The sequence below is a fragment of the Haliaeetus albicilla genome, chromosome 24 (assembly GCF_947461875.1).
Source record: "Haliaeetus albicilla chromosome 24, bHalAlb1.1, whole genome shotgun sequence".
Classification (NCBI taxonomy): domain Eukaryota; kingdom Metazoa; phylum Chordata; class Aves; order Accipitriformes; family Accipitridae; genus Haliaeetus; species Haliaeetus albicilla.
In genome coordinates this window covers 22,197,943-22,222,237 of record NC_091506.1, presented here as the reverse complement: position 1 = coordinate 22,222,237, position 24,295 = coordinate 22,197,943, and the positions used below count along the sequence as shown (strand labels likewise).

General features: G+C 40.3%; 2 protein-coding genes across 5 annotated transcripts in view; one reads left to right on the top strand and one right to left on the bottom strand.

The window, feature by feature from the left end:
- Window positions 1-18,172, top strand: part of VGLL4 (vestigial like family member 4) — a 92,161-nt gene extending 73,989 nt beyond the window's left edge. For 2 of the 3 annotated variants that reach the window (XM_069769783.1, XM_069769781.1), the window contains 3 exons: window positions 11,048-11,270; window positions 14,210-14,330; window positions 16,208-18,172. In XM_069769783.1, the coding sequence (XP_069625884.1) occupies window positions 11,048-11,270; window positions 14,210-14,330; window positions 16,208-16,476 (613 nt within the window). In that variant the 3' untranslated portion in view covers window positions 16,477-18,172. Of the gene's footprint in view, window positions 1-22; window positions 61-11,047; window positions 11,271-14,209; window positions 14,331-16,207 lie in introns of those variants that run through there. The other variant, XM_069769784.1, reaches the window with a different exon arrangement.
- ATG7 (autophagy related 7) overlaps window positions 18,014-24,295 on the bottom strand; it is a 133,039-nt gene continuing 126,757 nt past the window's right edge. Inside the window, exons 22-23 of one of the 2 annotated variants that reach the window (XM_069769760.1) lie at window positions 22,245-23,528; window positions 18,014-21,597 (exon numbers count right to left, since the gene is read on the bottom strand). The gene's annotated coding sequence lies outside the window, so the exon portion shown is untranslated. Of the gene's footprint in view, window positions 23,529-24,295 lie in introns of both variants that reach the window. The other variant, XM_069769759.1, reaches the window with a different exon arrangement.

Here is a 24,295-nt window from a genome sequence, read left to right as displayed (position 1 = left end):
GCCGGCGGGGGGGGGTGGGACGCGGCCGCCTTCCTGCGCCCGGGCGATGCTCACCCTGAGGTTAGTACCGGGCCGTGGGCCGCGGCCCCCGCCTCCCGGCCGGCCGGCGGCCCCCTGCGCTCCGCCGCGCTCCGCCGCCAGCCCTGAGGCAGCCGGTGCGGGGCGGGGGCGGCCACCCGCCTCCCGCCGAGCCCGCCCGCCCCGGGGCTGCGAAGGGTTTTCGGCGAGGGTTTATCCCGAAAGAAAATGACGGGGGAAATGAAAGGACTCTGCCGCCACTGAAGGCTGAAGGGTTTGACCTCAGTTATTTGACCGCTTCCCCCCGGTGGAAAACGTTGCCGGAATCGGCCGCGCTTTGTAGCTGCCGTGATGCTGACTGAATTAGATAGCCGTGTCCATATCGCTTGACTGAAACGGAGTCGTCCTTTAAATTTCTTACGTAACTCCGCTAACGCTGTAAACGAACTCCGCAGCTCAGCAGCTCTCCAAGATTTCTCATTCACAATGTAAATATTGTTCCTAAAATACCGTGGAACGTGAACATCGAAAGCAGAGTATATGCGTTGGCTTATTGTACCTGCAGGCCTATAGCTGTGTGGGAACTGGATTTCACTCGTTTCATTGCACTGACTTGAGTGCAGAATACCTGATTAGAAAGAAAAAGAGGGGTGGGATGAGTTTGGTAAGCCATGAGAAGAACTTCCCAAAACATCTGGGGAGAACTCTCGGTACACTCTTAATTACTGCTTTGTGTAGCCTTTAATGTGGCACAGATGTATAGTTACTGTAAATAATGGAGGAGTCGCATATTACAGTCAAGTTAAGGTCGATTCGTATGTTCCTGTCGAAGTCCTGTCTTTCAAGTCCTTGTCTGTCGAAGTTGTTTGTAGCGTGTGTGTTTGAGCTGTATGGACATGGCTGACTTCTTGCTGCCTGAATGATAAGGAATGATGCTTCGTGAATCTTTCTGTCACATCACTCAGTAACTTTTAGTATTCCTAAATCGGTACTTTAAAAAGGGGGGGAGCAAAACCCCCGAACATTTGCTTTAACTAAAGTCTCCCTTAAACTAAAAGTTGCTGTGAGAGGATACTGTTGGTTGTAGAACTTGATGGTTAACATGAGCGCCTTAACTGCAGAAGTACCCTTTCAAACGCTTAACTGCTACTGCTGTGGTCGGTTTGGTTATCAGCTTTTTCAAAAGGAATTATTTTACTATATTGGTACGAATAGTTGTGCAAAATATAATGAAGCTGTTATTGTATTTATAGTACTTCTAGAGGTTTCAGTAATTCAGATTTTATTAGCAATTACAAACAGCTTCAGTAAATTTTTAATGAAATGTTTATTCCTTTTATAAAACAGCCCATGAAAAAATCTCATTTCTCAAAACCAGTTATTTAAACACTGTTCTCAGTCTAAAGGTCTGAAGCCTGGGGTTTTTTGAGAACTTTTGAAATTTCTGTCTGAAGGTGAATTAATGTATTTTTTCAGCTTTTCTTGCTTCACATCAGCTAACATTACATTGTGTATCTGCTGGATAGAGACCATAATTTGTAAGCTTTAACAATCCAGGCCCTTTTCCCTCTTTCTCGTAAGAACCGTTGGAAGTTGGAAAAGAAAGCTCTATAATCCCATCTCCTGACGATTTGACACAGTTAATTCCAGCACTGTGACCTTATTTTCAGAGACAGGCTTGTGTTGTTAAAGCTCTTACTAAATAAAATTGCCATTCTCATGTTGTTGGTATCTTTTACTTCCCACATCATCTGTTTGAAGACAACAATTAATCTGCTCCTCTACCGTAAGATTCTACCTGATGCAGTCTTTTAGGTGATTGAACTAAATAAAATCCCATAAACTTTTGAAAATTTGGGGTTCACAGATTGACTTAAGCTGGTACCCACTTTTACAAAAGTAGTTGCGTGACAGGTATGGAGTGATGAATGAAAGTATTTTTTTTCCAAATAAAAAAATAGAAAATATTGTAAGGAACAACCCAGAAAATATTATAAGAAAATGTAACTGCCATTTTTTATTTCCTCTAACAGTTCTGCAAAGTTTCACCATTGACTTTCAACACCACCAAGTTTTCCCAGAGCCTGCAGAACAGACTGATGTACCCTGGCAATATTGAGCACACATGTATGTGGCTAATCTTGTTGCACTAGGACATGACCCACTGCTGTGTCTATTTTATGTGCAAGCTTTCTCCTGACATTGGCCCATAGTTTTCTCTGTGTGATCGTAAATAGTTTTTACAGTATTTTCCAGTGACTCAGTATAAAAGGTTTGTTGCATGTGCCAAGTTTGACTTCAAAAGGATGTTAATATGGCTGAATTATAAAAGCTGCACGTGACCCAGGACATGAATTGGTAGAACGTAAGAGGAAATGTCTGTCAGAGGTGTTTGGGTGGGCATTGCAGTTGGGTACAAATTAATCATTTTATAGCTGCCTCTGAATCTTTCCAGTAACCCCTCTGACCTTCAAGCTGTTTTCATGGAAGCTTCTTTGCTCTTGCCTTACACTGTCGGATTTTCCTTCCTGCTTGTTAGAAATTTTAGGGAAAGTTTGGAGTGTCCCTTTGATCTCATCTTTTATCATTTGCTTTTCTGGATGTTTTTCCCTTCCAAGGACTTGAAACAGTTCAGACCTCTGCATGGATACTTGTTTCCATTCCAGCGGTGACTTGCCTTTCTAGATCATGTTCTGTTTGTCCCAATATATGCAGTAGCCTGACTTGCTCTCCAGATGTGAACGTTGGCAGGCTTCACTTTCTCCACTTTTCTCAGACTTTCTCTGACTTTCTCAGAATTAAGATTATTGTGCCTTCAAGCACCCAGATGCTACGTTGACTTCTGTATAGTTTACTTTTGAGCTAGAAATGAGACCTTAGTTCTGGGTCCTGACTGGCAACCACAGGATTGAGTTTCTGATGTGCATTGATATGTCTGAGTTTTGCAGTTTTACTGAAACTGTCTTCTAAAAAAAAGTGCTTTCTATAACTGTAGTAGCAGCGTCTTCTAAAGACAGACCGCATCCTCTGCAGAGCCTTCTTCAGCTTCTGAAATGTTCACATCTTCCATCTTTTGGTCTTCACGCTTGGCAGAAATAGGTCTTCATTTATGCTTTTTTCTAGTGTGTTGTGCAGGTTTTTCAAAGGCAACTGGAGCTACTGTCATTCTGTGAAGAGAGAGTTATGGGGAGGTGGCTGGATCAGATAAATCTTAAAGCTTTGGTTACTTCTGTCTCTTTTCCAAGAAATGTTCTGTTCCTCTGACAGGCTGTTAGACAGTAGTTAGAACAGGGAAGCCGCTGACACCATGTTGCAGGTTAGAGGACCAGAAAGTTTCATCTCTTTGGCTAATGTGGTCGGCAGGAGGCTGAGTATTTTTTGTCCTCAGTCCTTGAAAACTAAGTCAGAGCTGATGGGAGTTGTACTCAGCTGTTGGTTTCTACCTAGATATAGTTAAACAAAACTTGGAAGAGATGAAATGGGCTTAATTTACACTCCAGAAAGTGCATTTTAGGAAACTTTTTATAACTACTGCAATGTCCCATTATACCTAGATGCTTGTGATTGTGGTAATACTGAAATGCTGGAACTTTCTATTGTTCTAGCTCCACTTTTTGAGTTGTTAGTGATTTTTAAAAAATTTATTTAATTTTTCTAATAGGCTAATTCCTGTTTACAGTTACCTCAGGAGAATTAATGAGATCACTTACCATTTCAGAATTTTTCCAGATATTTATTAAATGTTAAAATTTTGTTGTTTACATCTCAGGTATGGCCTCACATAAAACCTGTTCAAAAAATTATGTTACTTTAAAATGAGACATTAGGTGTACCACACAAAATGTGAACCTCAATTTGGGGTCAAATGAGCAGGCAGTAGAAGTGCAGAGCAGAGAAATTAGTGGGTGAGCAGAGGTTCTGGGGTAATTTTTTTCTTCTTTCTTTTTTTTAAAGTTGAATTACAGGTTTTGATTTTTTACAGGTAACCTGCAGTCTGTACCTATTGCAGTAAGGTAACTTTGTCATCATTTCTGGATTGTATATGTATGCATGTGTTCCAGCAGTGACATAATTTTTCATTTAATAAATCCCAGAGTTTTACTTACGGATGGAATGAGTGATTGCCATTATAAAGCAACCAGTGCTACCTTTTAAAACAATCCTCTGAGTGTTGGATCTAAGATGGCCAAACATTAAAAAAAAATTCCCTGTGAGAAAAATAAGTAGGATCTGAGATTGTGTTAATTGATTTTACTGTACATTAGATTTAGATTTCAGTTTTGTGGGTTTGGCTTTTGACTAAGGTCTTACGTCATGCGGTTCTCTTGCATTCTTTCATACTTGTGAATATTAAGCCTTCAGGAAGGGAGGCTCTTCTGTATCTGAATATTTTTGCTTGGTGCAGGCAGGCAGTAATGGGACGCTCCTGTATGCATTTCACAGCTTATTATTAATTTATTTCTGTGAAATCTGTTCTCCTGGTTGATTACATTTGCAAGTAACTATCTGGTCCAAGATTTTATCTCTGAAAATCTTGTTTTGGTGGGGATAAATATAGAAATTCTGACCTCTGTTTGTTTATATGTAAGATTATCCTATTTCTTGTTAGTGTGTTTTCAATGGTTTTATTTTGATTTCTCATCTCAAAGGCCTTTCTATTGGCTGTAGCACTAAACTGAAAAAAAAAATTGTGAATTAAAATTTTTAAACGGAAGGAACTGCAGAATTCTGATTAGAGAGGAGTGCAGAGAGTAGGGAAAAATAGGTAAGGTTGGTGCATGTGTACTTCTGACTCTGAAAGAACTTGGGTAAATATGATGCTTAATTCTCCAACTGGGCCTGATGCTCAAGTTGCAAAGTTCAAAAGAACAAAAGCTCTTTTCTGGGAGGAGTTAAGTTTAATTATTGGTGGCTGGAGAAGCTTTGAGGCAGTGCTTAAAATCCTGGTTGTTTGCTGAGTTGTTTCTAGCCTGAGGCAGAAAGTGAAGACTTAGCCGCTTGCTTCTTTCCTCTTAACCACACTTGATTGGGGGAAGAAATGGAGGATTTGCCAGCTACAGACCTGGGTTAAAGAACCACTTTGTAGCCAGCTGGCTAGCAAACTACTGTTCTAGAGTCCTCCAGAACCATAGCAGGAGGCATAGCTGCTGTAGTGCTGCTTTGAGAAGGGTGTTCGTGGAGGATCAGTCGTCAGTTTTATCTGTGCGTTGGTCTGAACATGATCTTTAGTTTGTCCAAAAGATTTCCTGCAGGGGGGAATATACTGTACAAATAATCTTTAAATAACAGCAATGGTAAAAAGGGAGGGCATTCTTTATCTTTCTCAGGAAACCATATCAGATGGCCAGGTTCTGTGGTGGAAGTGATCTTGCAAAAACAATAATGTCTTGAAGGTTGCCTATTTGAAAGCTTTTGGGGATGGAATACTAAGCCATAAAAGTAACAGGGAAGCATAAAGCTAATAAAATGGGATGAAAAAGGGTTATGTATTTAGGTGGCAGCCATTCAAAGTAGATGTGGTTTGAAGAGTGTATTGGGCTGTTTGGAGTATTTTTTCATGTTATGAATACTTCAGATAATTGACTGACACTCAAAGAGCAAACTGCTAACACTTTGGGGTTTTGGGGGGGGGGGTTAGTGAATTTTAGATTTTATTTTTTTAAAATTCTGAGTAAGGAACACTTAGGATTTTTCCCTTTGGATATATCTAATTGTATTTTGAAATATCACCTTAAATTCCTGTTTTCCCACCTCACAGTAACTAACAGTAATTAATGTATGCCAGTAGATACTTTTACAGGAAATTATCCCCATCATGTGGAGAAGATACTTTATATCAGTGGATTATAAATCCTTAAGTCGACTTTAACAAAAGCAGCTGTCCTCTTTCAGACTTAAGAGTTTGTGAATAAATACAGTAAAAGATGTTAGAAAACGAATATTATAAATACGCTGAAAATACTAAAATCATATTTGAATTAGGTTGCACGAATGAAAGTTGATTCTTAAGCAATATTATGCATTGTGTTTGTATAAAGAAAAACATCTTACATTGTAATTAAAAAGAACTGTAAGTGGATACTTGTTCTTTCTGCAAGTGAAACACACTCCTACAGTACAACCATTTCAAGTTAGAGCTCTATTTCTGCCAAGGGGAGTGTGAAACGTCTGTGATTTCTTCACTTGGAGGTACAGTAATACTTTTGGCATCTGTTCCTTAAGGATCTGCAGGCTGGAAGTGAGTGCAAGCAAAACTGTCCCCTTCGGTGGGCCTCTTTTTTTCCTTTTCCTTAAGCAGCTGGCAGAGTTACTCTGTTCCTGTAGGATGAGTGTGAATTACCACCGCTCTGTGCCAGTGAACAGAACAGCCTCATTTAAAGGTTGTACAACAGAAAAAGTATTAAGAACAATGCATTTTAGCTACCTTTGAACTAGTTCCTGAGGAGGACTGAAACATTGCTTTCAATTAACAAATGTTATTTAGAACCAAACTGAAGCAGACTTTCAGCTTACAGTCAGGATGTGTGTGGTTTTGGTATGACATCCATCTGAGCACATGATGCTTGGTAAGTGCTGGAGCCTCGGTTATGATTCATTGGGGAGAAACATGGAAAACAATGTCTGTTTTTCAACTGTTGGAGAAATGAATTTAAGGTTGGAATCATGTATAATTTTGCTAAAATAAACCTTCAAGTAGCTTGAATACCTCTGTTAGAAGGGAAGTAAGGGTGATGGGTATGGCTGATGTAATAGTGTCCCACTGCCTGATGTTTGTTCAGGTTCTCACCGATATTAATTGCTAGCTATTTTTTTAAACCAGTGGAGTTGCACTGGCATCTTCACCACTGAAGGTGGAGTCCAGAGTTACATATGCTGATTTTTAAGACAAAGTGGAGTCGGGGGTAGTAAAGCTGTTGGACAGCTGGATTTATTTGTAGTATATATTTTTAAGTTGTTTTTCAAACATGGTCAGAAATCCTTCTTTGTAATTTTCTGCCCTTATGTTTGAACTAAGAGATGCATCTCTATACTTGTTCAGTGCATGTGGAATTTTTAAGCTAATTGACTTCAGTGAAATGTAATTATCTTCAAACACATGCATGATTTGATTGCCCCTTTGGACAAAGCATCTAATATAGAAACAAGAATGACTTCTCTCAATAATAATAATAATAATAATAGTAACAGGCTTTCAGTTTCTAATAGAAAATTATTTTTAAAGTTACATTTTAAAATTATTTAATAATATGAAATTGATGAATACTCTATAATAATTTTATGTACAATTGTTTTGCAAGTGGAGTCGGATATCTGTAGGATTTGCTATTTATATTTAAACAGGAGGGACTCAGAAGTGCTGGTATATTTTCACAAGGGCAGACCTATCAGGTTACTATTCTACATGGTGCTGTAAAATTTTCAACTGGGCTCAGAAAAAATAGTATCTGATGTGGAAGTAGAAGCTTCAGGTATTTTTCATTTTTTGCCAAGATTATGTAGTTGAAGGTAGATGAATTGAGGAGAGGATGTTTGAGGAGTGGACTATACACAGTTCCCTGCCCGGAAGAGGAGTTGTTCTAAGTTAGGAAGAGGGAATTATTTGCCTACAGAAAGGGCTAGGGTGTGGTCTGCTGAGATTACTGAGTTGACTCAATAATTCTAGGTATCTTTAGGGAAGGTCTGCCTACTATGCTGTGCTTCTTCCTGGCATCAGACTGATCCTATTTCCCAGTTTCTTGGTCCCGTCTTCCAAAAATCTTTCCAGAAAAGTTTTGTTGGTTTTTTTGGATTGGTTTTGGTGGGGTTTTTTTGGCAATAAAACTATCAGTTCACCAATATTCAAGGCTGTGACTTTTTGTTTAAAGTGAGGAGGAGTGAAATAGGTGCTGTTGTGTAAAATGGAAAATTTCTTTTGCTTGGGGATTTCAGTAGGTTTGTTCATCACTGGTCACTTGAGAGCCCCACCCCCCCCAGTAAATGCAGCACTAAGTTGTTGAAATCCCAGTTCTAAGAAAAAAACCCAAACAACTGGTGTAGCTACATTTTTTGTTTCATTTTACAAATATTTTTGGTGGAGGAAACAAAGTTTTTCCTTTGAAAAATCAGCTTGTGCTTATTAAAACAAAATGTAATCATTCTGAACAGGGATTATTTTTTTTTCTTTGAGGCAGTGAAAAGTAGGAATCTACTGGAGCTGTATGTGGTTTTGCAGCCTCCAAATGGTTATTTAAATTGTAGTAGAGCAGATAATATTTAGTTGAAAAGTAAGATTTTTGGCTTGCAGCCACTAAAGATACTGCATTGCAGCAAGAATGAGCCATCTACACAGCATTGCCTTTATCACTTGAACAAAGATTTTAGCAATGTCTTTTCATGTTATTATTTCCCAGGCTATCTAATGGCTGTTGTCCAGGTACAAAAACAGTCTGGAGAGGCATACTATTTATGAAGTTCCGTGCTTGCTTCCTGAGGGGCGGTGAAGGATTAGTTTCTTGCGTTCAGTAGCTGTTTCAGTACTGTAATTCAAGATGAGGCTACTGTACTTTAAATATAGAGTCTGTTGTGCTGCCATTAAGTCACACATTTGCATCAGTCATTAGCTCAGAGCAATGCAATTCTAATCTTCTTTCTTCTGAATGCTGATACTGCAGAGTAGTCTTGTGAATCGAAATGGTACCAAAGCTGGCGAAAGATCGAAATGCAGCACTGTGAGAATGTATTTCCTGGTGGTTTGTGTGCTGCTTTATTGTGTCTAAATCTGGCCGATACAGAAGGATTCAAGAAACACATGATTTTCAGAGAACATCTTGAGCACCAGCTGTGAAACCTTAAAGGTTAGATTTTATGGTCGATTCTGCTAATCTGCAACTACTAATTTGTAATTAGTTAAAAGGGACAAGTGATGGGGGGGGATCTGAATGGTTACAAATTGCATTGTTATTCTGTTGGCTGTTCCCTCCTAGAGCACGTCAGGGGAATTTGGCATAGAGAACAAGCTGTGTCCTGAGGTTCTCAAGTCACTGGTTGCCTGGTACCGTATTAACCCTAACTTCTACCATGATAAACGAGTTGAGTTTTGATTCAGGCAGCAATAACAGATTTCTGTACAGCCAAGTGACTCTTGAGCAAGCTGAAGAATAGCACTGAAGAATTGTGATCAGTTTAGCAAAGGTCCTATTCCTGAATACAGCAGAGGGCTGGACCCTCATCTTAGGAAAGATTATAGCTTTTCTAGCTCTTACGTGAGAGGAGCCACAAGGATGACAAAGGTATGGGAACAGTTTTTTATTTGAAGAACTTAGTACCCTGGAGAAAAGGGTTGTTTAACAGAGGGATGAACTCAGGAGTGGCATGAAGATGATAAGCAGGGAGGGATGGCTTTGTCTCTCTCCTAATACAAGAACTAGGACAATAGCATTAGATTTAAAAAGAGCCCATGTAGAAAAGGTACTTAAGAAGGTATGTAGTTCAAACCGTGGCATCCATTGCCACAGGATGCTGTTGAGGTTAAAGTGTACATGGTCTCAAAAGGCACTTAAACAAATGCTGCGCAACACAGCAACCAGCCCTGCCTGCCGGGGCAGGATTAGAGCAGAGCACCCCCGCACCCCGTGTTGGCGTTTTAGATTCTCCCCGAGGCACGCCCTTGGCAGCCAGAGGCTGCCAGCACGGCTGCATGGCCGTGCCGGGTTAGGGGCGCTGGGCGAACTTGAAACCTGCAAGGTTTTTCTGCAGTATTTTTGTTGATAACCTTTGGGGTTCCATATTTTTGTCTGTTGGCAGGGCTTTTTTTTTTTTTTTCCCTTCAGCTGTTAGCATTCTTTTTTGAGAGACTTTCTCAGATGTTGAAATAGGCAGTAGGTTCTTGGAGTTGTAAGTTATTTCAATACTGAATACTATTCGTACATCTTAATTACCAGTATTATAGAAAACATTCTTCTATTCCTTTTCTGTCTCTGCCTAATATTCATCAGAGCATTTTTAAAGATTGCTCCTGCATATCAATTTGCTATGATATGCCTAAAAAAGTGGGGGAAAAAATGCCTTGGATTTTGCCGACTCATACACAGGACACTTCATTAGGACATACATTAGCACACTTCACTGTTACTTCAAGAATCTTGTGAAGACAGAACGTGTTTTCCGTAGAACCAGCTTTCTCCTCTAGTGCTTTCCTGTGTGATAGATAGACCAAGTTTGCTATTTCACATTGGGGCACTAGGTATTGCAGTGTGTTAACTCTTACCATACTGGTGTCTTCCAGACTGCCAATCATACACACGCTTACCTAGGTAAGTGGTTATGAACGACTGCCTTCACCAGTATGAGTGAAGTACCTTTCTTTTGATTCACTGGTTTCCCTTTAATGATGATTATATTGCTGTATGGAAACTGAAATATCTCATATGTAAGTACAAAATCAGTATTGTTCTAATTGCAGTGAATGATAGGCTGATTATGTGAGTACATCTACTGAGATTTACTGTTCAGTAGTAGTTCGAAATTACTCTTTCTGAAGCACAGTTGTAATTAAATTATTCTGAGATAAGTGCACCGTGGTTTGCTTTTCCTTCATTTTCTGCTCTGAAAATTTTGCTTCCTGCCTTGACTCACTGTGTCTTGCTGATATCAGCCATGTCTTTTGAGTAAAATAAACTTCTCTTGGGCTTCAGCAATGCTTAGAGAATATTGCAGTGTTAGGTGACAGAGTGGGATTAATAGCATGTTAAGCGAGGAGGTGTCTGATCTTAACAAAGCATGGTCAGTTGTTACTTTAACTTGGTGCCTTTAGATAAGTGTCTGAAGAAATTCTAGGCTGAAGAAAACTGTTGGTTGCCAGAGCTTGCACATGTAAATCATTGGCTTCTTTGCAGGGAGGTGGCTGGTTAGACCAGGGATACCTCACAGAGGGATTCTATACCCCTCCTCACAACCAAGCAAAATGCATTAAAGGGATATAATCTTGCATATCTTGTTATAGATTGTAACAATAGTAAGTCCTTTGACCCTTTTTTCTTTCACATATTAGAAACAAGACTGCCAATGGAGATTATCGGAAGGAGCACAGAGAGAGGAGTCGCAGCCCAATAGAGAGGGCTGCTGCCCCAACAATGAACCTTCATGCCAATCACATGTATGCCTCAATCCCAAGCTTGACCATGGATCAACCTCTAGCACTGACCAAAAACAGCATGGATGCAACCCGCACAGTTGGCATCACACCTACACTGACTTCTGTGGAACGGCAGCAGGTACTGGCTTCTAGATTGACAAGAAACTCTGAGTGGTTGTAGGAATCCTTGCTGTAGACAGAATGAGGACTTCCCAGGTGTAAGCAGAACGTATTGTGAGTTACAATAGGTAGGCGATACTATTCTTCAGGCAAAATGTATTTTAAAAATGCACAATGAATGTCACACAGCTCATTGTGTTTAATGTGAATAAATCGCTGATGTTTAAATGTATCTGTCACAGATGTCTTGGCCTTCCTGCTTTTTCTGATGCTTTGCTAAGCTTGTGAATGCATGTGTTTTAATTGGGAATGCAAAGTCTGTGGTTGAGCAAAGCTCCAGTACCTGCTAGGCAATAACTGATGCAATTCACAGGTAAAGAGGGTATTCACCTGTGCTCCTCTTGGCAATCAGTGTGTGCTTCCTCCCGTCTGTCCTGGCTCTCTCCTGCTGGGACTGCTGAAGAAGAGGTAGAAGACAGAAAGGGCATAAAGGGAGAATTTTGCACTGAATTATGCAGGTGAAAGAAGCTGGAATGACCTTAGTTGTTTTAGCCAGCCAAAAGCATTCATTGCATTGTTCAGAGCAATGTTTTATCACTATTTCATAATGACTTTTCCTAAAGCAAAGTAATGATTTTTTATTATTTCATAATTTATTTCCATATGCTGGAGTGGTTTGATTTGGTTTGGTTTTGGCTGGTTGGTTGGCTTTTGGCTTGCCATCTTGTACATTGTTTTTTCCTTCAGAACTGCAGAAGATGAGCCATCTCTATGCAGGTTATACCATAAGTTTTCTCATAAGTCAGACTCACTTTTATCCCCCTCAAAAGTGAAGAGACAAAGCAAGATAATTAAGTTGCGATGAGCTGCAATATTGAGAAATTAAACTGGCCCATGTACCCAAGGTCTTCCTTCCTTCTGTCCTTCCTTCCTTCCTTCCTCCCCTACTGTGATGCCCTGCAAAGGGTAGACACTTTGAGTGGGTGATCTTTCAGAGGTTGAGATTTTTCATATGCAATTTATGAAAGCTTCTTTTCACTGGAGCCGTATACTTTACATCTGCTGTGTAGATTTTCACGGTGGTTGGCTACGTATGCTAGTCTTTTACATTTTGCTATGCCAAAATGCCTAGCTTTACACTAGTGTTGCTGATATCTTGCATCATTTGGCACACAGATTGCAGACTTATTGTTCTGTGCAGAACGGCTCTTCTTTGCTCTTGGCGTTCAGTGATGACAGAGGAGGAAGGGACAGGCTTCCACTGACGACACTGGTGCCCTTTGATAGCGTTACCGCTGCGTCTCAGCCTAGCAGCTGACACCACTGACACTTCTGTTTTGGCGTGTTTGACTTGGGCTGATTCCCGTTACCTGTTACCAGATTCCTCTCTCTTTTGTTATCTCTGACATTTTGAGCTAGATTACAATCTGTTTTCTTGGGAAAATAGGATGTTGGGGTAAGACCTTGCTAAGAGTAGAAATCATACAAAATAAAAAGTGTACTGAAAATAAGAAACCCTAGTTTGATGATCTGTTGTTTTGGGTTTGTGGGGGTTTTTTTGTTTGTTTGTTTTTTAACCTTAACATTTTGAATGGGATTTCATCTGACTGTGTTTCTAATAAAGAGGTGGGAAAAAAATACCTTCTTATTTTAGGCCGTGTAGGGTTATTCAGCTGCTGTAGTCACCGTTACTAAATTCTCAGCTTATCTCAATATTTCCATGTAAATATGGGTAGTCTGCTCAGTGCATCTGTACACACAGAACCATACCAGGGGATTCTGTAAGATGCCTTATCCAGCCCCTCAGATACTTTGTGGTGTTGGTACATGCATTCTTGAGACAAGCTTTTTTATTACCTGTATGTCTACTTCCCATCTCTTGCATGTCTAAATTACTCTTCTGAAGAGAGAAGCATATATACATTTCTCAAAACCCACTTCATAGATGCACAAAATCTTGGCTCCTATAAAAAAGAAAACAAATGCTTCTACATGTGAACTGCTTACAGAGAAATCAAATAATTATCTTTTTTTCTTTATTTACTTTTTTTTTTTACATTGCTGTCAGTGCAGTAAGATGTAAATAGCATCATTCCTGTTGTGTCTAGACAGATAGTGTTAAACCTCCCCTTGAAAGCTCATCTCTTTTACTTTGGTCTTGCTCTTACTCTGACTAAAGTACCACTGAACAATGAAAACTCCTTCCTTCCTCATTGACTTTGTACGGTAGTGATTGTGGAATTAAGATGATGTGAATAGACATTTTGGGGAATTTGCATGTGTTGAGAATGAAGAAGGATGATGTTTATTAAGTAGTGCTAGAAAGGCAGATTAATTACAACAGGAAAGTACTTGTGGTCAAGACTCACTCAGGAGCTCTTTCATATTTTACATCTTAACAGGCTTATTGTTTTGTGGCTGAAGTATGTAATACAGAATTAGTCAGGCTAGGAAAATGGAACTTCGGAATGAAAAATAGTAACATTAAAACTTGATTAACACTAAGAAGACAAATACCTGTACAATTTGTAGAGCTATTCTGAGTCCTGGAATCACAAGGATATGTGGCCATAGAATGAAACAAACATTTAATGTGTTGACGTTTAGTTCTGCATATGTCATGTCTGTGAAGTTGAAACAGTCACTATAAAATAATTTTAATGCTTTTAATGATTGCTTTTATACTGCCCTTTTTCTGTATGGCTGCTTGTCACTTAAATAACAAAGAACCACTATGGAAATGCAATGTGGGGTGTTTTTAATCGGACAAAGAAATAATAGCTGAATATTTTGGGGTTTAATATCTTTTACTGAATTAGATAGTTTATGGGTTATTTCACTGCTGGGATTGGGCTCAGTGTTTGTACATCTCAAGCGATGGTGCAGTGAACTGCTGTTATATATGGCTTTGGCTAATTACCTTAGTGAGTGACAGTTTTCTTTTTTCTTCCATATTAGAACCGTCCATCCGTAATCACCTGTGCTTCTGCGAACAACCGGAACTGTAACCTCTCTCATTGCCCCATTGCTCACAGTGGCTGCGGTTCAGCCATGCCTGCCTACAGAAGACCCTCTAGCAGTAAGTTACATGTCCGCACTCTTAACTGCCTGAGGAGAATTTGAGGAGCTCAGAATTGTCTCACTAACCTTAACTGTGTAGGCACTGATGTATTACAGGAATAAAAGGAGGTGAAACAATAGACACCTCTTTGTATCCTGTCTACTCAGAGACATGCTACCACAGATCTCCTCTGCAGTCTTTCTAACCATCAATTCTATGCCACAGTAGAAAGTACCAATTCAAAATTAAGGAGAGAGAGGTGTCCTTTTTTTCTTGTTTTGAAAAGCTTCTTTAAAAAAACAAACACCCCACACAGACAAATAAGTCATTATGTTTATTTTAGTCTTAACTGGCAAACAGCAGACAGGGCCAGCAGATCCAACCATGCTCTTATTTTAGGAGCTGTAGTTTCCCCAGTCTTTCAGTAGTCAGTAGACTTTTATGATTCGGCTACAGTCACAAAAATCTTTTCCTGCAGATACAAATGCTCTTCCAAAGCACATATCTTCCACCTTTCTCTGCATGGGTAACACAAACAGCTTTGGAGGGCAGTTGCTATAGCAACCCAAGCAGGGAGCTTTAGCTTTCTACCTTCTGTGCAATTAGTACTTTTCATGAAATCTTTTCATGCAGTACTTGCTGGGAAACCTTTGGATGTTTCTCTTCACTGTGCGACTAGGGGAAAACACAGCCCTTTCATTTCAAGTCATATACCTGCTGATGCATAGCTTTAACACACAGCATTTCCTTAAGTTCATGGCAGTGAGGCTTCATCAGCTAGAATGTGTTGATGTAACAGTACCAGTATGACGTAGGTCAGAGCCTAAAAGTCCACAGTAGGGTGGTGGTGGTTGTTGTTGATATTAAAAAAAGATCAGTGTATTGTTGAAAACTAGAATTAGAAGCTGAAGCGAGACCCTGGACGATATCTCACACTATCTTAGAGAAATCAATAGCTAGGGATCTAAGATGTTAGAAAATTTCTAGAAAACTGCCGTTACTTGTCTAAGGAGAGCTGCTTTGGTGAGACCCCAGCTGTATTCACATGGGCTTTGGAACAGTGGTAAACGTTTTCAGAAAATATTTGTCTCTTGTCACTTGAAGAAGTCTTTGTGCATGACACATTTATTTTAGGATCAGTCAAGCCTTTCTGTAGCATGAAGGACAATGTCATGGATCTGACAGTTTTGAGTTCTTTTTGAAAGATAAATCTCATTTAGACACATAGATATTGTATCCAAATTGTAAAACTGCAACTCTTGTATTTCGTCTGAGGAATTATTATTGTTATTGTTCAAAACCTGTCTTTTAAGATTCTTTGTTCCTCTTGTAATAGTAGTACACCATTTTAACGCTTGTAGTACCTCATGCAGAGGTAATGATTCATTCAGTTTTCTGACTGGCTCCTAGCGCAAGTATGTAAAGTAAGATGAAACCCTGAAATCAGCTTTTGGCATGCTGTAATTTAGAATGAGGTCTCCTCACATCTGACTGGTACCAGCAGGCTTGGGAGCTGATTTTAAAGAACTGTTTCCATCTTTGATTCTGTTTAAGCCTAAATAGAAGTTCTGTGTGATTGTTTTGGGAGAGGGTTTCCATAGAAATCAGAGCTGTAGCTGTTACTAGCCTGAGGGGGAACTGTAATTAAATATTAAATGCTTACCTGTTGCAGGCCACAGAAATGTAAAAATATTTAACTCCATAGTTCTTTTCATTTCAACTCCTTCCATCTTCTTCCCCACCTCATTCACTAACAGTTCTATCATGATGCAAAGAAGTCTTGCTTTATGCTGAGATGATAGGAAAACGGGAGAAAACTCGGGTTCTGAATCCAGTACTTGGTGCCGGGATTCTGCACCGAAATAACACATCTTGTGCCTCCTTTCCCCGTCTAGCTACCACTGCCTGTGACCCAGTGGTGGAAGAGCACTTCCGCCGAAGCCTTGGCAAGAATTACAAGGAGCCTGAGCCAGTGGCAAACTCTGTGTCCATCACAGGATCAGTTGATGACCACTTTGCCAAAGCACTTGGGGATACATGGCTTCAGATTAAAGCTGCGAAGGACGGAGTCTCTAGCAGTCCTGAGTCTGCTTCACGGCGGGGCCAGTCTTCCCCTTCCTCTCACATGGTCAATCATAATCACTCGCCCTCTGTAGTCTCATGAAGGGAGGACCGTTACGTTTGTGAATTTGCATGGTTTGACTGAGCTTTGAACAGTGCTTAAAATAGTGTTGGGGGAGGGGAGATTAGTTTTCAACACATGGGTTTGTGTACTCACTTTTTATTTGTAAAAGGGTGCCCTTAAAGACGATAGCAGGAACTATTTCATAAAGATTCATATGATGTAGCATCCTTTTTTCCTGCCTCAATTACCAAAGAAACCTCTGATGCAAATCTGCTGCCCCTTAAAAAAAAAAAAAAAAAAAAAATGCACGCTAATCCACAAAAGCCATTACACTTAGTTGGTTGACCCAAATGCTTTTGCTTTTATTAGCTTCTTGAGACTAGAATTTGTCTGGTTTGCTTACATTGCCTTTTTTTTTTTTTTTTTCCCTCTGTGAAGTAATTTTGTATGTATATACTTGAAAAGAACTGTCATGTATGATTTGCACTATTGGAGGAGGACTGAAGTTGCATAGCAACTTTCTGGAAGATGCTAATATTTTGAGGGCAAACTGCTGAAAAAAGGGTTTAAGGATGACATTTCTATCAGTTTGATTTTTCTTAAAGCAAAACAGCTTTGGAAGGGGAAGTCTCATACAGGTTATAGGTCTTTCTCTCTTTAGATTTCAGGTGCTTAGTGCTTGCAACTGGACTGCATAATTTACAGAACACGGGCATTTTTTCCTAAACACTGCAGTTTGTTAGAATAGAGCTGAAGTTGGAGGGTTCCATAGTGCTTAACGATGCATGTTTTATGAAAAATAGCTGGTATCTATTAATGTATAGACAGTAAGAATCATAATACTTATTAGCTTTTCTTCAGAATTAGTTTATTTTTGTCAGTAACAATCCTAGATATACTTACTGCTGGTACAGTTGTACTCTATGATATTTGTATTTGATATTCACTTTAGTAGCAGCCAGCAAAAGAGGACAGCCTCAGGACAGGCCTCAAATGACGCAGTTTAGAGATATACGATGCGTGGTACAGGATGCTATAGCTTTGCGCATGACTGAGTAATTGTTTCTGTCTGCAGCACTGTCTGCTTAACAGGAATTTGCTTCCTAAAACTAAGTCTGTGTAATCCACCTTTAACTAGCTGCAGAAACTGCTACTGTTACGTATCTTGGCTGGACAACAGATTGTTACAGTTTGTGAAATATGACCTTTAATTTTTTTTAAGCTTATTCATAAGCCTATGCCAAGTTGCAGCATACATTCCTCCATTAGAAAACTTTATACAGGTATTACTGCATTTATTATCACTTGCTATATTAATAGCTACTAACTAGAAATTAGGCAATAGAGGCAGGCATAAAACCACAGCTGTGCTAGTACTAAGAGCTTCTCTTCTTCTTGTTAAGTGTAACTACTCTCCCCCATACATTCCGTCTTCCCAGTACAGTTGCAACTAGGGCTTTTTTTTTATACTGGGTTACCTGAAATGATTGGTTCAGTGTAGAAGGTAGAACTAGTTGGAAGATGAACTATACGTGATGTATTCTGGACTATGTTACAGTATTGGGTCCATTGTGGCTTTTATTTTATGTTTGTTTTTTTTTAAAAGTTAAGCTATTTAATTTGGAAAAGGTGCAGGGTAGAAAGAGATTGGGAGATTGGCTCTTACTCCTGTTGAGAAGGTGGCTGCTCAATTTTCTTCAAAAAAAAATTAAAAAAAAAAAACCACAAAAAAAAACACCTAAGCCCCCAGTTTTACACATTTCACTACCATCTTACTGGGTAGTCAACGCTTACTTGCTTTGGCATTCAGTACCCTACTCTCTGTAGGAAGATTGTTAAAAGAACACTTTTTTATATAGGTAACTTTAAGACCATCGTTACGCTGTGCGTAAAGAATGTACAGAGAAATTTGTAGGTATTTTTTGAGGAACAATTAATTTGTTAATGATATGTAGCTATTTAATTTTTCCCTTTCCTTTATTGTAATCATTCATTTTTTTTGTTTGGAGAAAAAAGTTGATCTTTTTTTTTTGTTGTAGATTTGTCTGTAATACAGTAAAAGTGCAGGAACACAGTTATTCTATGAGAACACTGCATTAGCATTAATAGCCACTAGTTTGTTACTGCTACAGGCTACTGAGCATTATAACAGTAAAATACTAATACTGTAGATGGACTCTGTGGAAAATGTGACTCCTATATTTCTTTGTAAACACAAATAAGATAATGTTTTTAAAGCTAATATTTTCAATAATAGCTGTTTTACAAGGTTACATTTACTTATCTGAGATAGGTAAATGGATTTGAGGGCAATAAAGATTTAATGTGATATGTCCATTAAAAAACATATATTAGACACCATAATGTCATGAAAGCCAAAGGGTTGGGGGGAGGTAGAAGGAAACTAAACTGAACTCACCATCAGGAGACGTGGTGAAGTTTCTTCACAGAGCCAGGTTATCTACAGTTCAGTTTGAAAGATTCTCTCTGTGTTTGTAAATCTGTAATATACCATTCTTTTGTGGCCTTGTTTCACCTGGAAAAAAAAAAGGTTTGGCAGGCCATCTTTTTTTTTTTGTACTTAAAAGTAGCCTTAAAGAACAATAAAGTGCTCTTAAATCACAAGTGTGTACATACTCTTCTGTATTGCTTGGTAAGAGGGGAAATTGCTTTCTGTACTTCATGAGCTGGAAGCAGAAACAAACTACTGCTCATGTCATCTCGTTTAGGACCGTTACCCCATTGAAGGGGCCGGATAGCTGTACTCTGGGTTTGGGGGTTTGTTTTTTCCCCTACGAGTTCAGGAGTTTGTCAAGAAACAGTCTTTACAACTACGAAGGAACCTGTTGCTGCCAGGGCAGAGATGGACAGAAGCACCCCCGGCTTTAGGAGGACGCCTCTGGGCACTGAACGAACGCGCGCTGGCAGCAGTCCCACCGGTCAGGTCCTTAAGCGTTTGCCTGGTACCGCTCCATACGGGGCTGAAGCAGCTGTTCCTGTTCTAACGTAGCTCACCAGCAGCAGCTCCTGTTCAGTTACCATTTTGGAAAACACCAGCTAGTCAAGCATTTCTCTCCTGTTTATGAAAAGACCAATGCCTTCATTTTCTTCCATTTTGTTTTGTCCCGCAACTTTCTTCAAGTTTTATCTAGAGAACAGAAATTACTCCCTAAAGAAGACAGACAGCTGTATTTCAAGGGAAGACATCCATGGTCTTGTGTTTTGGGTGAGCAGCATTCAAAAGAAGATTGATCATTCCTTTGACTGGAGAGGTTTAATCCTTAAAAACAAGTGTTCTAATTACCAAATCTTGAGAAAGATCAGTGAACCAGGTGAGAGCCTTCAGAGGAATTTCAACACTGAATGCAGCAGAGGTGTCTCCAAAATTAAAAAAGGAACCCCTAAAAACAGTGAGCTACAAAGTTCCTAGTGTATTAGAAGTGCCTAAATTGTTTGAAAAACAAAGCAGTCATGACATGCATGTACATTGTTAAAGTAAATGGCTATTTTTGGGGTGTGGGAGATTCCATGAGAACACATCAAGAATGATTAGTTTAACACATCTGAAAAACATCCCTCTCTAAATACCCGTGGAAAGAAGCCTAAATACATGCTTTAAGAGCTTTTGGGAGGGAGGCCAACTACAACAAGCCTCACAAGCCTCTCAGTCTGCTTTCTGAAGGGAGCTGGTTTCCTTTTAGGAAAAAGTCATCCCTACATCAACATTTTGGGGACTACGGGAAACAGGACAAGCAGCATTGCTATCTTTCAGGTCAGTAACTTGAAGAGTGTTCTATTTTCTACATGGTAAAAGGAAAAAGACAGTAATTTTTTTTCCTACCACGTGATTTTTCTAATTCGCAGCAAGCAGTAATTTTGCACAAAAGGGTAGCACCATGGCCTAGGAAAATGGGACTGTACACACGCATTTCATATTATTAAGTCCTATATTATTTGTAATGGCTTATCTTTTTCTGTGAGCTAAATGAAAGGCAACTTCCAGCTATGTGTTTGTAATCTCACCCCTACACACACACACTTTATTTTTGCTAATTTAATTCAAACCAGAATTTAATTTCAAAAACAGACCTGCCATCACAAATATACTAGGGACTGAGTTCAGATCTTCCTGCATAGTTCAGTGAGTAACCTCTGCTGAATACAGTTTCTATGTATTGCAAGCTGCTTTAGTTGTGGAAATGACCTTTACGTACAAATAGATGGTGACAGTTTGAGACAATAGCGGTACAGCAGGAGTATAGAGTTGTGTGTAGGTACATGGGCAGTATGTCTCTGTACTGGCTAAACCTGTAGTAAGGGTGTCACTGGTAAACAACCGCTGAACCTGTCCAGCAGATTGTGCTTACCCAATAGGGCTGAATGTTTAGGTCCTTTAAAACTAAAAACGCACGAAGCAGCAAAGGGAGTTTATAGGCAGTACCGCGCTCAGTTCTGATCCCAGGGTCTGTGCTGAATGCAGGCATATTGAAGTCAGATGGCTCTAGAGGTTCCTGCCACTGCTGCAGAGAACTCAGCAGGGAACTACTCCAGCTGCTCATAAAGCAGCTACACTGCTACACAGTGTAACTAACTAACTGAACTGTTAGACTTTAAAACTGGCAGATGCACAAAACTCAAAATTGTAACCAGTTCGCCATGGCAGACTGGAGCTGTAACTGCACCAGTTCAGAAGCTGCTCCACAAGCAGCAGCTGAACTGTCACTGCAGCTGGGCTGAACGCTCCCAGAGGGGTGCAGGGGGCTGCTGGGGGTGGGAACAAATCCAGCTGTTCCTAGGAGGCCAAATCAGTCAGCAGAGAAAAGCTCTAAAATTGTCTTTCAGCCTTGCTCAGAAGCCTTTGTGCAGCAGCAGTTAGGAGCACTCCCTGCTTCCGCTGTACTACTTACGTTACAAAAGAGGTGATCCACAATGGCTGTGTGAATGAACACGCCAACATGTCACGTTGCTTAACGTGATACCCTGGCAAAACACATCAGAAGTATTTTAAATGTTATTTGTGGAAGAGCTCTACTCACCAGAGTTGGCACGCTTACGCTTGGCTGAGGGGAACATTCACCACTATCTTTAGAGCCTTCTCGAGGAACAGCGAAATAAGAAACCAGTCTGCATCTTCCTGATACACAGAAGCTTCCATTTCATCTGGCGTGGATACAGACCCAAGTACGTTACACACAGCGTCTCCCGCTCTCCCCCCTTAGCAGACAGTTATTACACAGCAGGATTATGTTGCGTGTTGAAGCACACTTTGTCCTTGAAGGGCCCATGACAGGAAATATACCAATTTAATAACTAAAATACACCAATTTAATATTTTTTTAACCTCCCCTTCAATGAGAACATTCTGCCCCTGTCTGTGGAACAGCTAGCTCAAGTGCATTTCTTGGGTATAAGACAGCCAAGGTAGATAATTTAATTCCTTATTTTTAACCGGCAGTTACCTATAGCTCCACAGCAGCCATATACAGCAGCTGCCTTGTTCTTCAGACACAGCTCGCCTCTTTCCCCTCGGTGCTCTCCTGTCACAGCACACAAGGCAGCAGCACTACGTGTCTCCAGAGGTGCACGAGGGAGAGCTCCTCAGAGCGTGTGCTCTGTCGCAGGAGTATGTTCACCTCCTGGGGTAGCGAGGATTTTCTGTGGCTTTTACACCCAAGAGAGGTGCTGGGAGGCTCCCAGAGGCAGCACTCCTCACCGAGTGACATTTAATACACATACGGGTTTTTTTTCTCCATCAGCAGGGCACAAGCGTTGAAAGAGACCAGCAGACCTGCGGAGGTATTACTTACCTCTGTGTGTATGGCAAAACCAGCAATATAACCACTTCAGTACGTGGCCTTCCCACTGGTGCTCAACCTTCAGTCTTGAAACCACCTTGATTGTAGCAAAGTTCTGAGTGCGTTCAAGCCTAAGCCTGCCCAACCGCTGTCCCAGGGGGACGCTGTCACTAACCAGTCACTTCTGGAGAAAAGATGAGGGGAGAGCAAGTCATTTCTTCTTTGATCTAGAGCCACAGACACCACTTCTTTCTCCAGTGCTCTCATTTCATGTTTTCTCTGAGACATTTAATAGTTCACAGCAAACTTGGGTGTCTTAATAACACCCTCAGCACAGGCTGAAAACAAGCTGCAGAAGACCACCAAGTCCAGCGTAGCATAGTCATTGCAAAAACAGTGGTTAAATTGCAAGACAATAAACTAAGCTTTATTTTTTAATTAAAACTCCAAGGACAAATCTGGTCCCTGGTACATTTTATCTGATATAGAAATGGTAGAAGGAGCACCTTGCAACAGCTGGGAATCTTCCACGGAGTTCTGGAGCTTTTTTTAGCTCAAAACTACAGTTTGAATTCCTAAGTCTTCAGTCTTCCGCCACACAATCCTAATCAGGTGATGCACTTCCTCAGTGTTTGTCCACGTTTACTCTAGACTAACTGGTGAGCTCGGCATTAGGTTTGGTTTTTATTTGCAGAAAAGTTTCAAATCATTCTGCTCGGCAAATCTGATCATCACATTTATAGAAACCCACAACTCTACACAGGCAAGTTCCAGTGAGCGGAGCGGAGCACGAACTACTCTGCTAGTGGGACCCCTCTGCAGGCTGCTCTGCACACACGCCCAGGACAGGGAAACATCACCGTCTTGGGGAAAGCACGCGGCCTCTTTGCTGACGTGCTCAATATTCCTGAACTTCACTCACAGGATTTTCCCTCTCCTCCGGAACTTCCACACCAGTAAATATTGACTTAAGAGACAGCTCTTGCTGGACCAGCATGGTAGCATTCATGAAGGGAACCAGATGCTCCACTGAGACCATCATTAAAGTCTCCATACACGGTTTAGGCTTAACATGGACAACGCTCGTCCAAAGAGAAACAAGAGCAGCAGCTCTCCAGATACAGCCCTTCGAATGAGAGCAGTGTACACACCCTGAAGAGAGAGGCAGTGGGACCGGTGCCAGAATGCCAGATTATTCCCCGTACAAGCTCCCCCTGTGTTGCTCCTTCCTCTGGTGATAGAAGTGGACAACATCATACTGAAGGCAGCCTCCATCCTCATCTGACAACAGCAGCCCTAAGGAACATTAAATAGGAAATTCTCATATTTTCCTTTGTGACACAATCAGGAGCCCAATTCATCAGACAACAATGTGCTAACTTAGGGGTTTTTATAGCTGCTAATTGCTGTATCACTTAAGCATTTATACCCAATTGACATGCCTCTCTGTTAAGAATGGTTGGCATGGGATTAGTCATACATGGATATTCAGATTGACATGCATTTATATTTTAACAGCGCTGGAAAAAACAGAATTTCTTTTTCTATGGGCTACTTTTAAATAATGACAAAGCAGTTACTGACTTCCAGTAAGGACACACTTCATTACATTCACACGAGACTGTTTCAATCTTTTTTTGCTTGTAGGCTAGCCAGTTGCACTGTTCACCATTGCACTGTTCATTCTAATTTTATGTTTTATTTTGCTAAGCAGCAGCTTTCTTAAATGCCAGGGAGAACATCTGTCTTCTCTCCATCACAAAGACAGACACAAAGGCATCTGTCAACATGAAGCTGTGTCAGCCACACGCCTGCTACATTTAATAGTCAAAAAGCTGCTTATCTTAAAACTGTTTACTCAGTTTGGGCAAATACTATGCATGCAGAATACTTCTGATACCGTCCTGCTATTCATGGTGGAATCAATGTTACTTTATTAATCCAGGAAAACACAAAGCTCAAATCTGCTTCCTGAAATATTAAAATGATGTGGGTCTAGTTGTATTAATGACATGTGGCTTGTGTGTTAAAATATACACGATATACCACTGCAATTATATTAG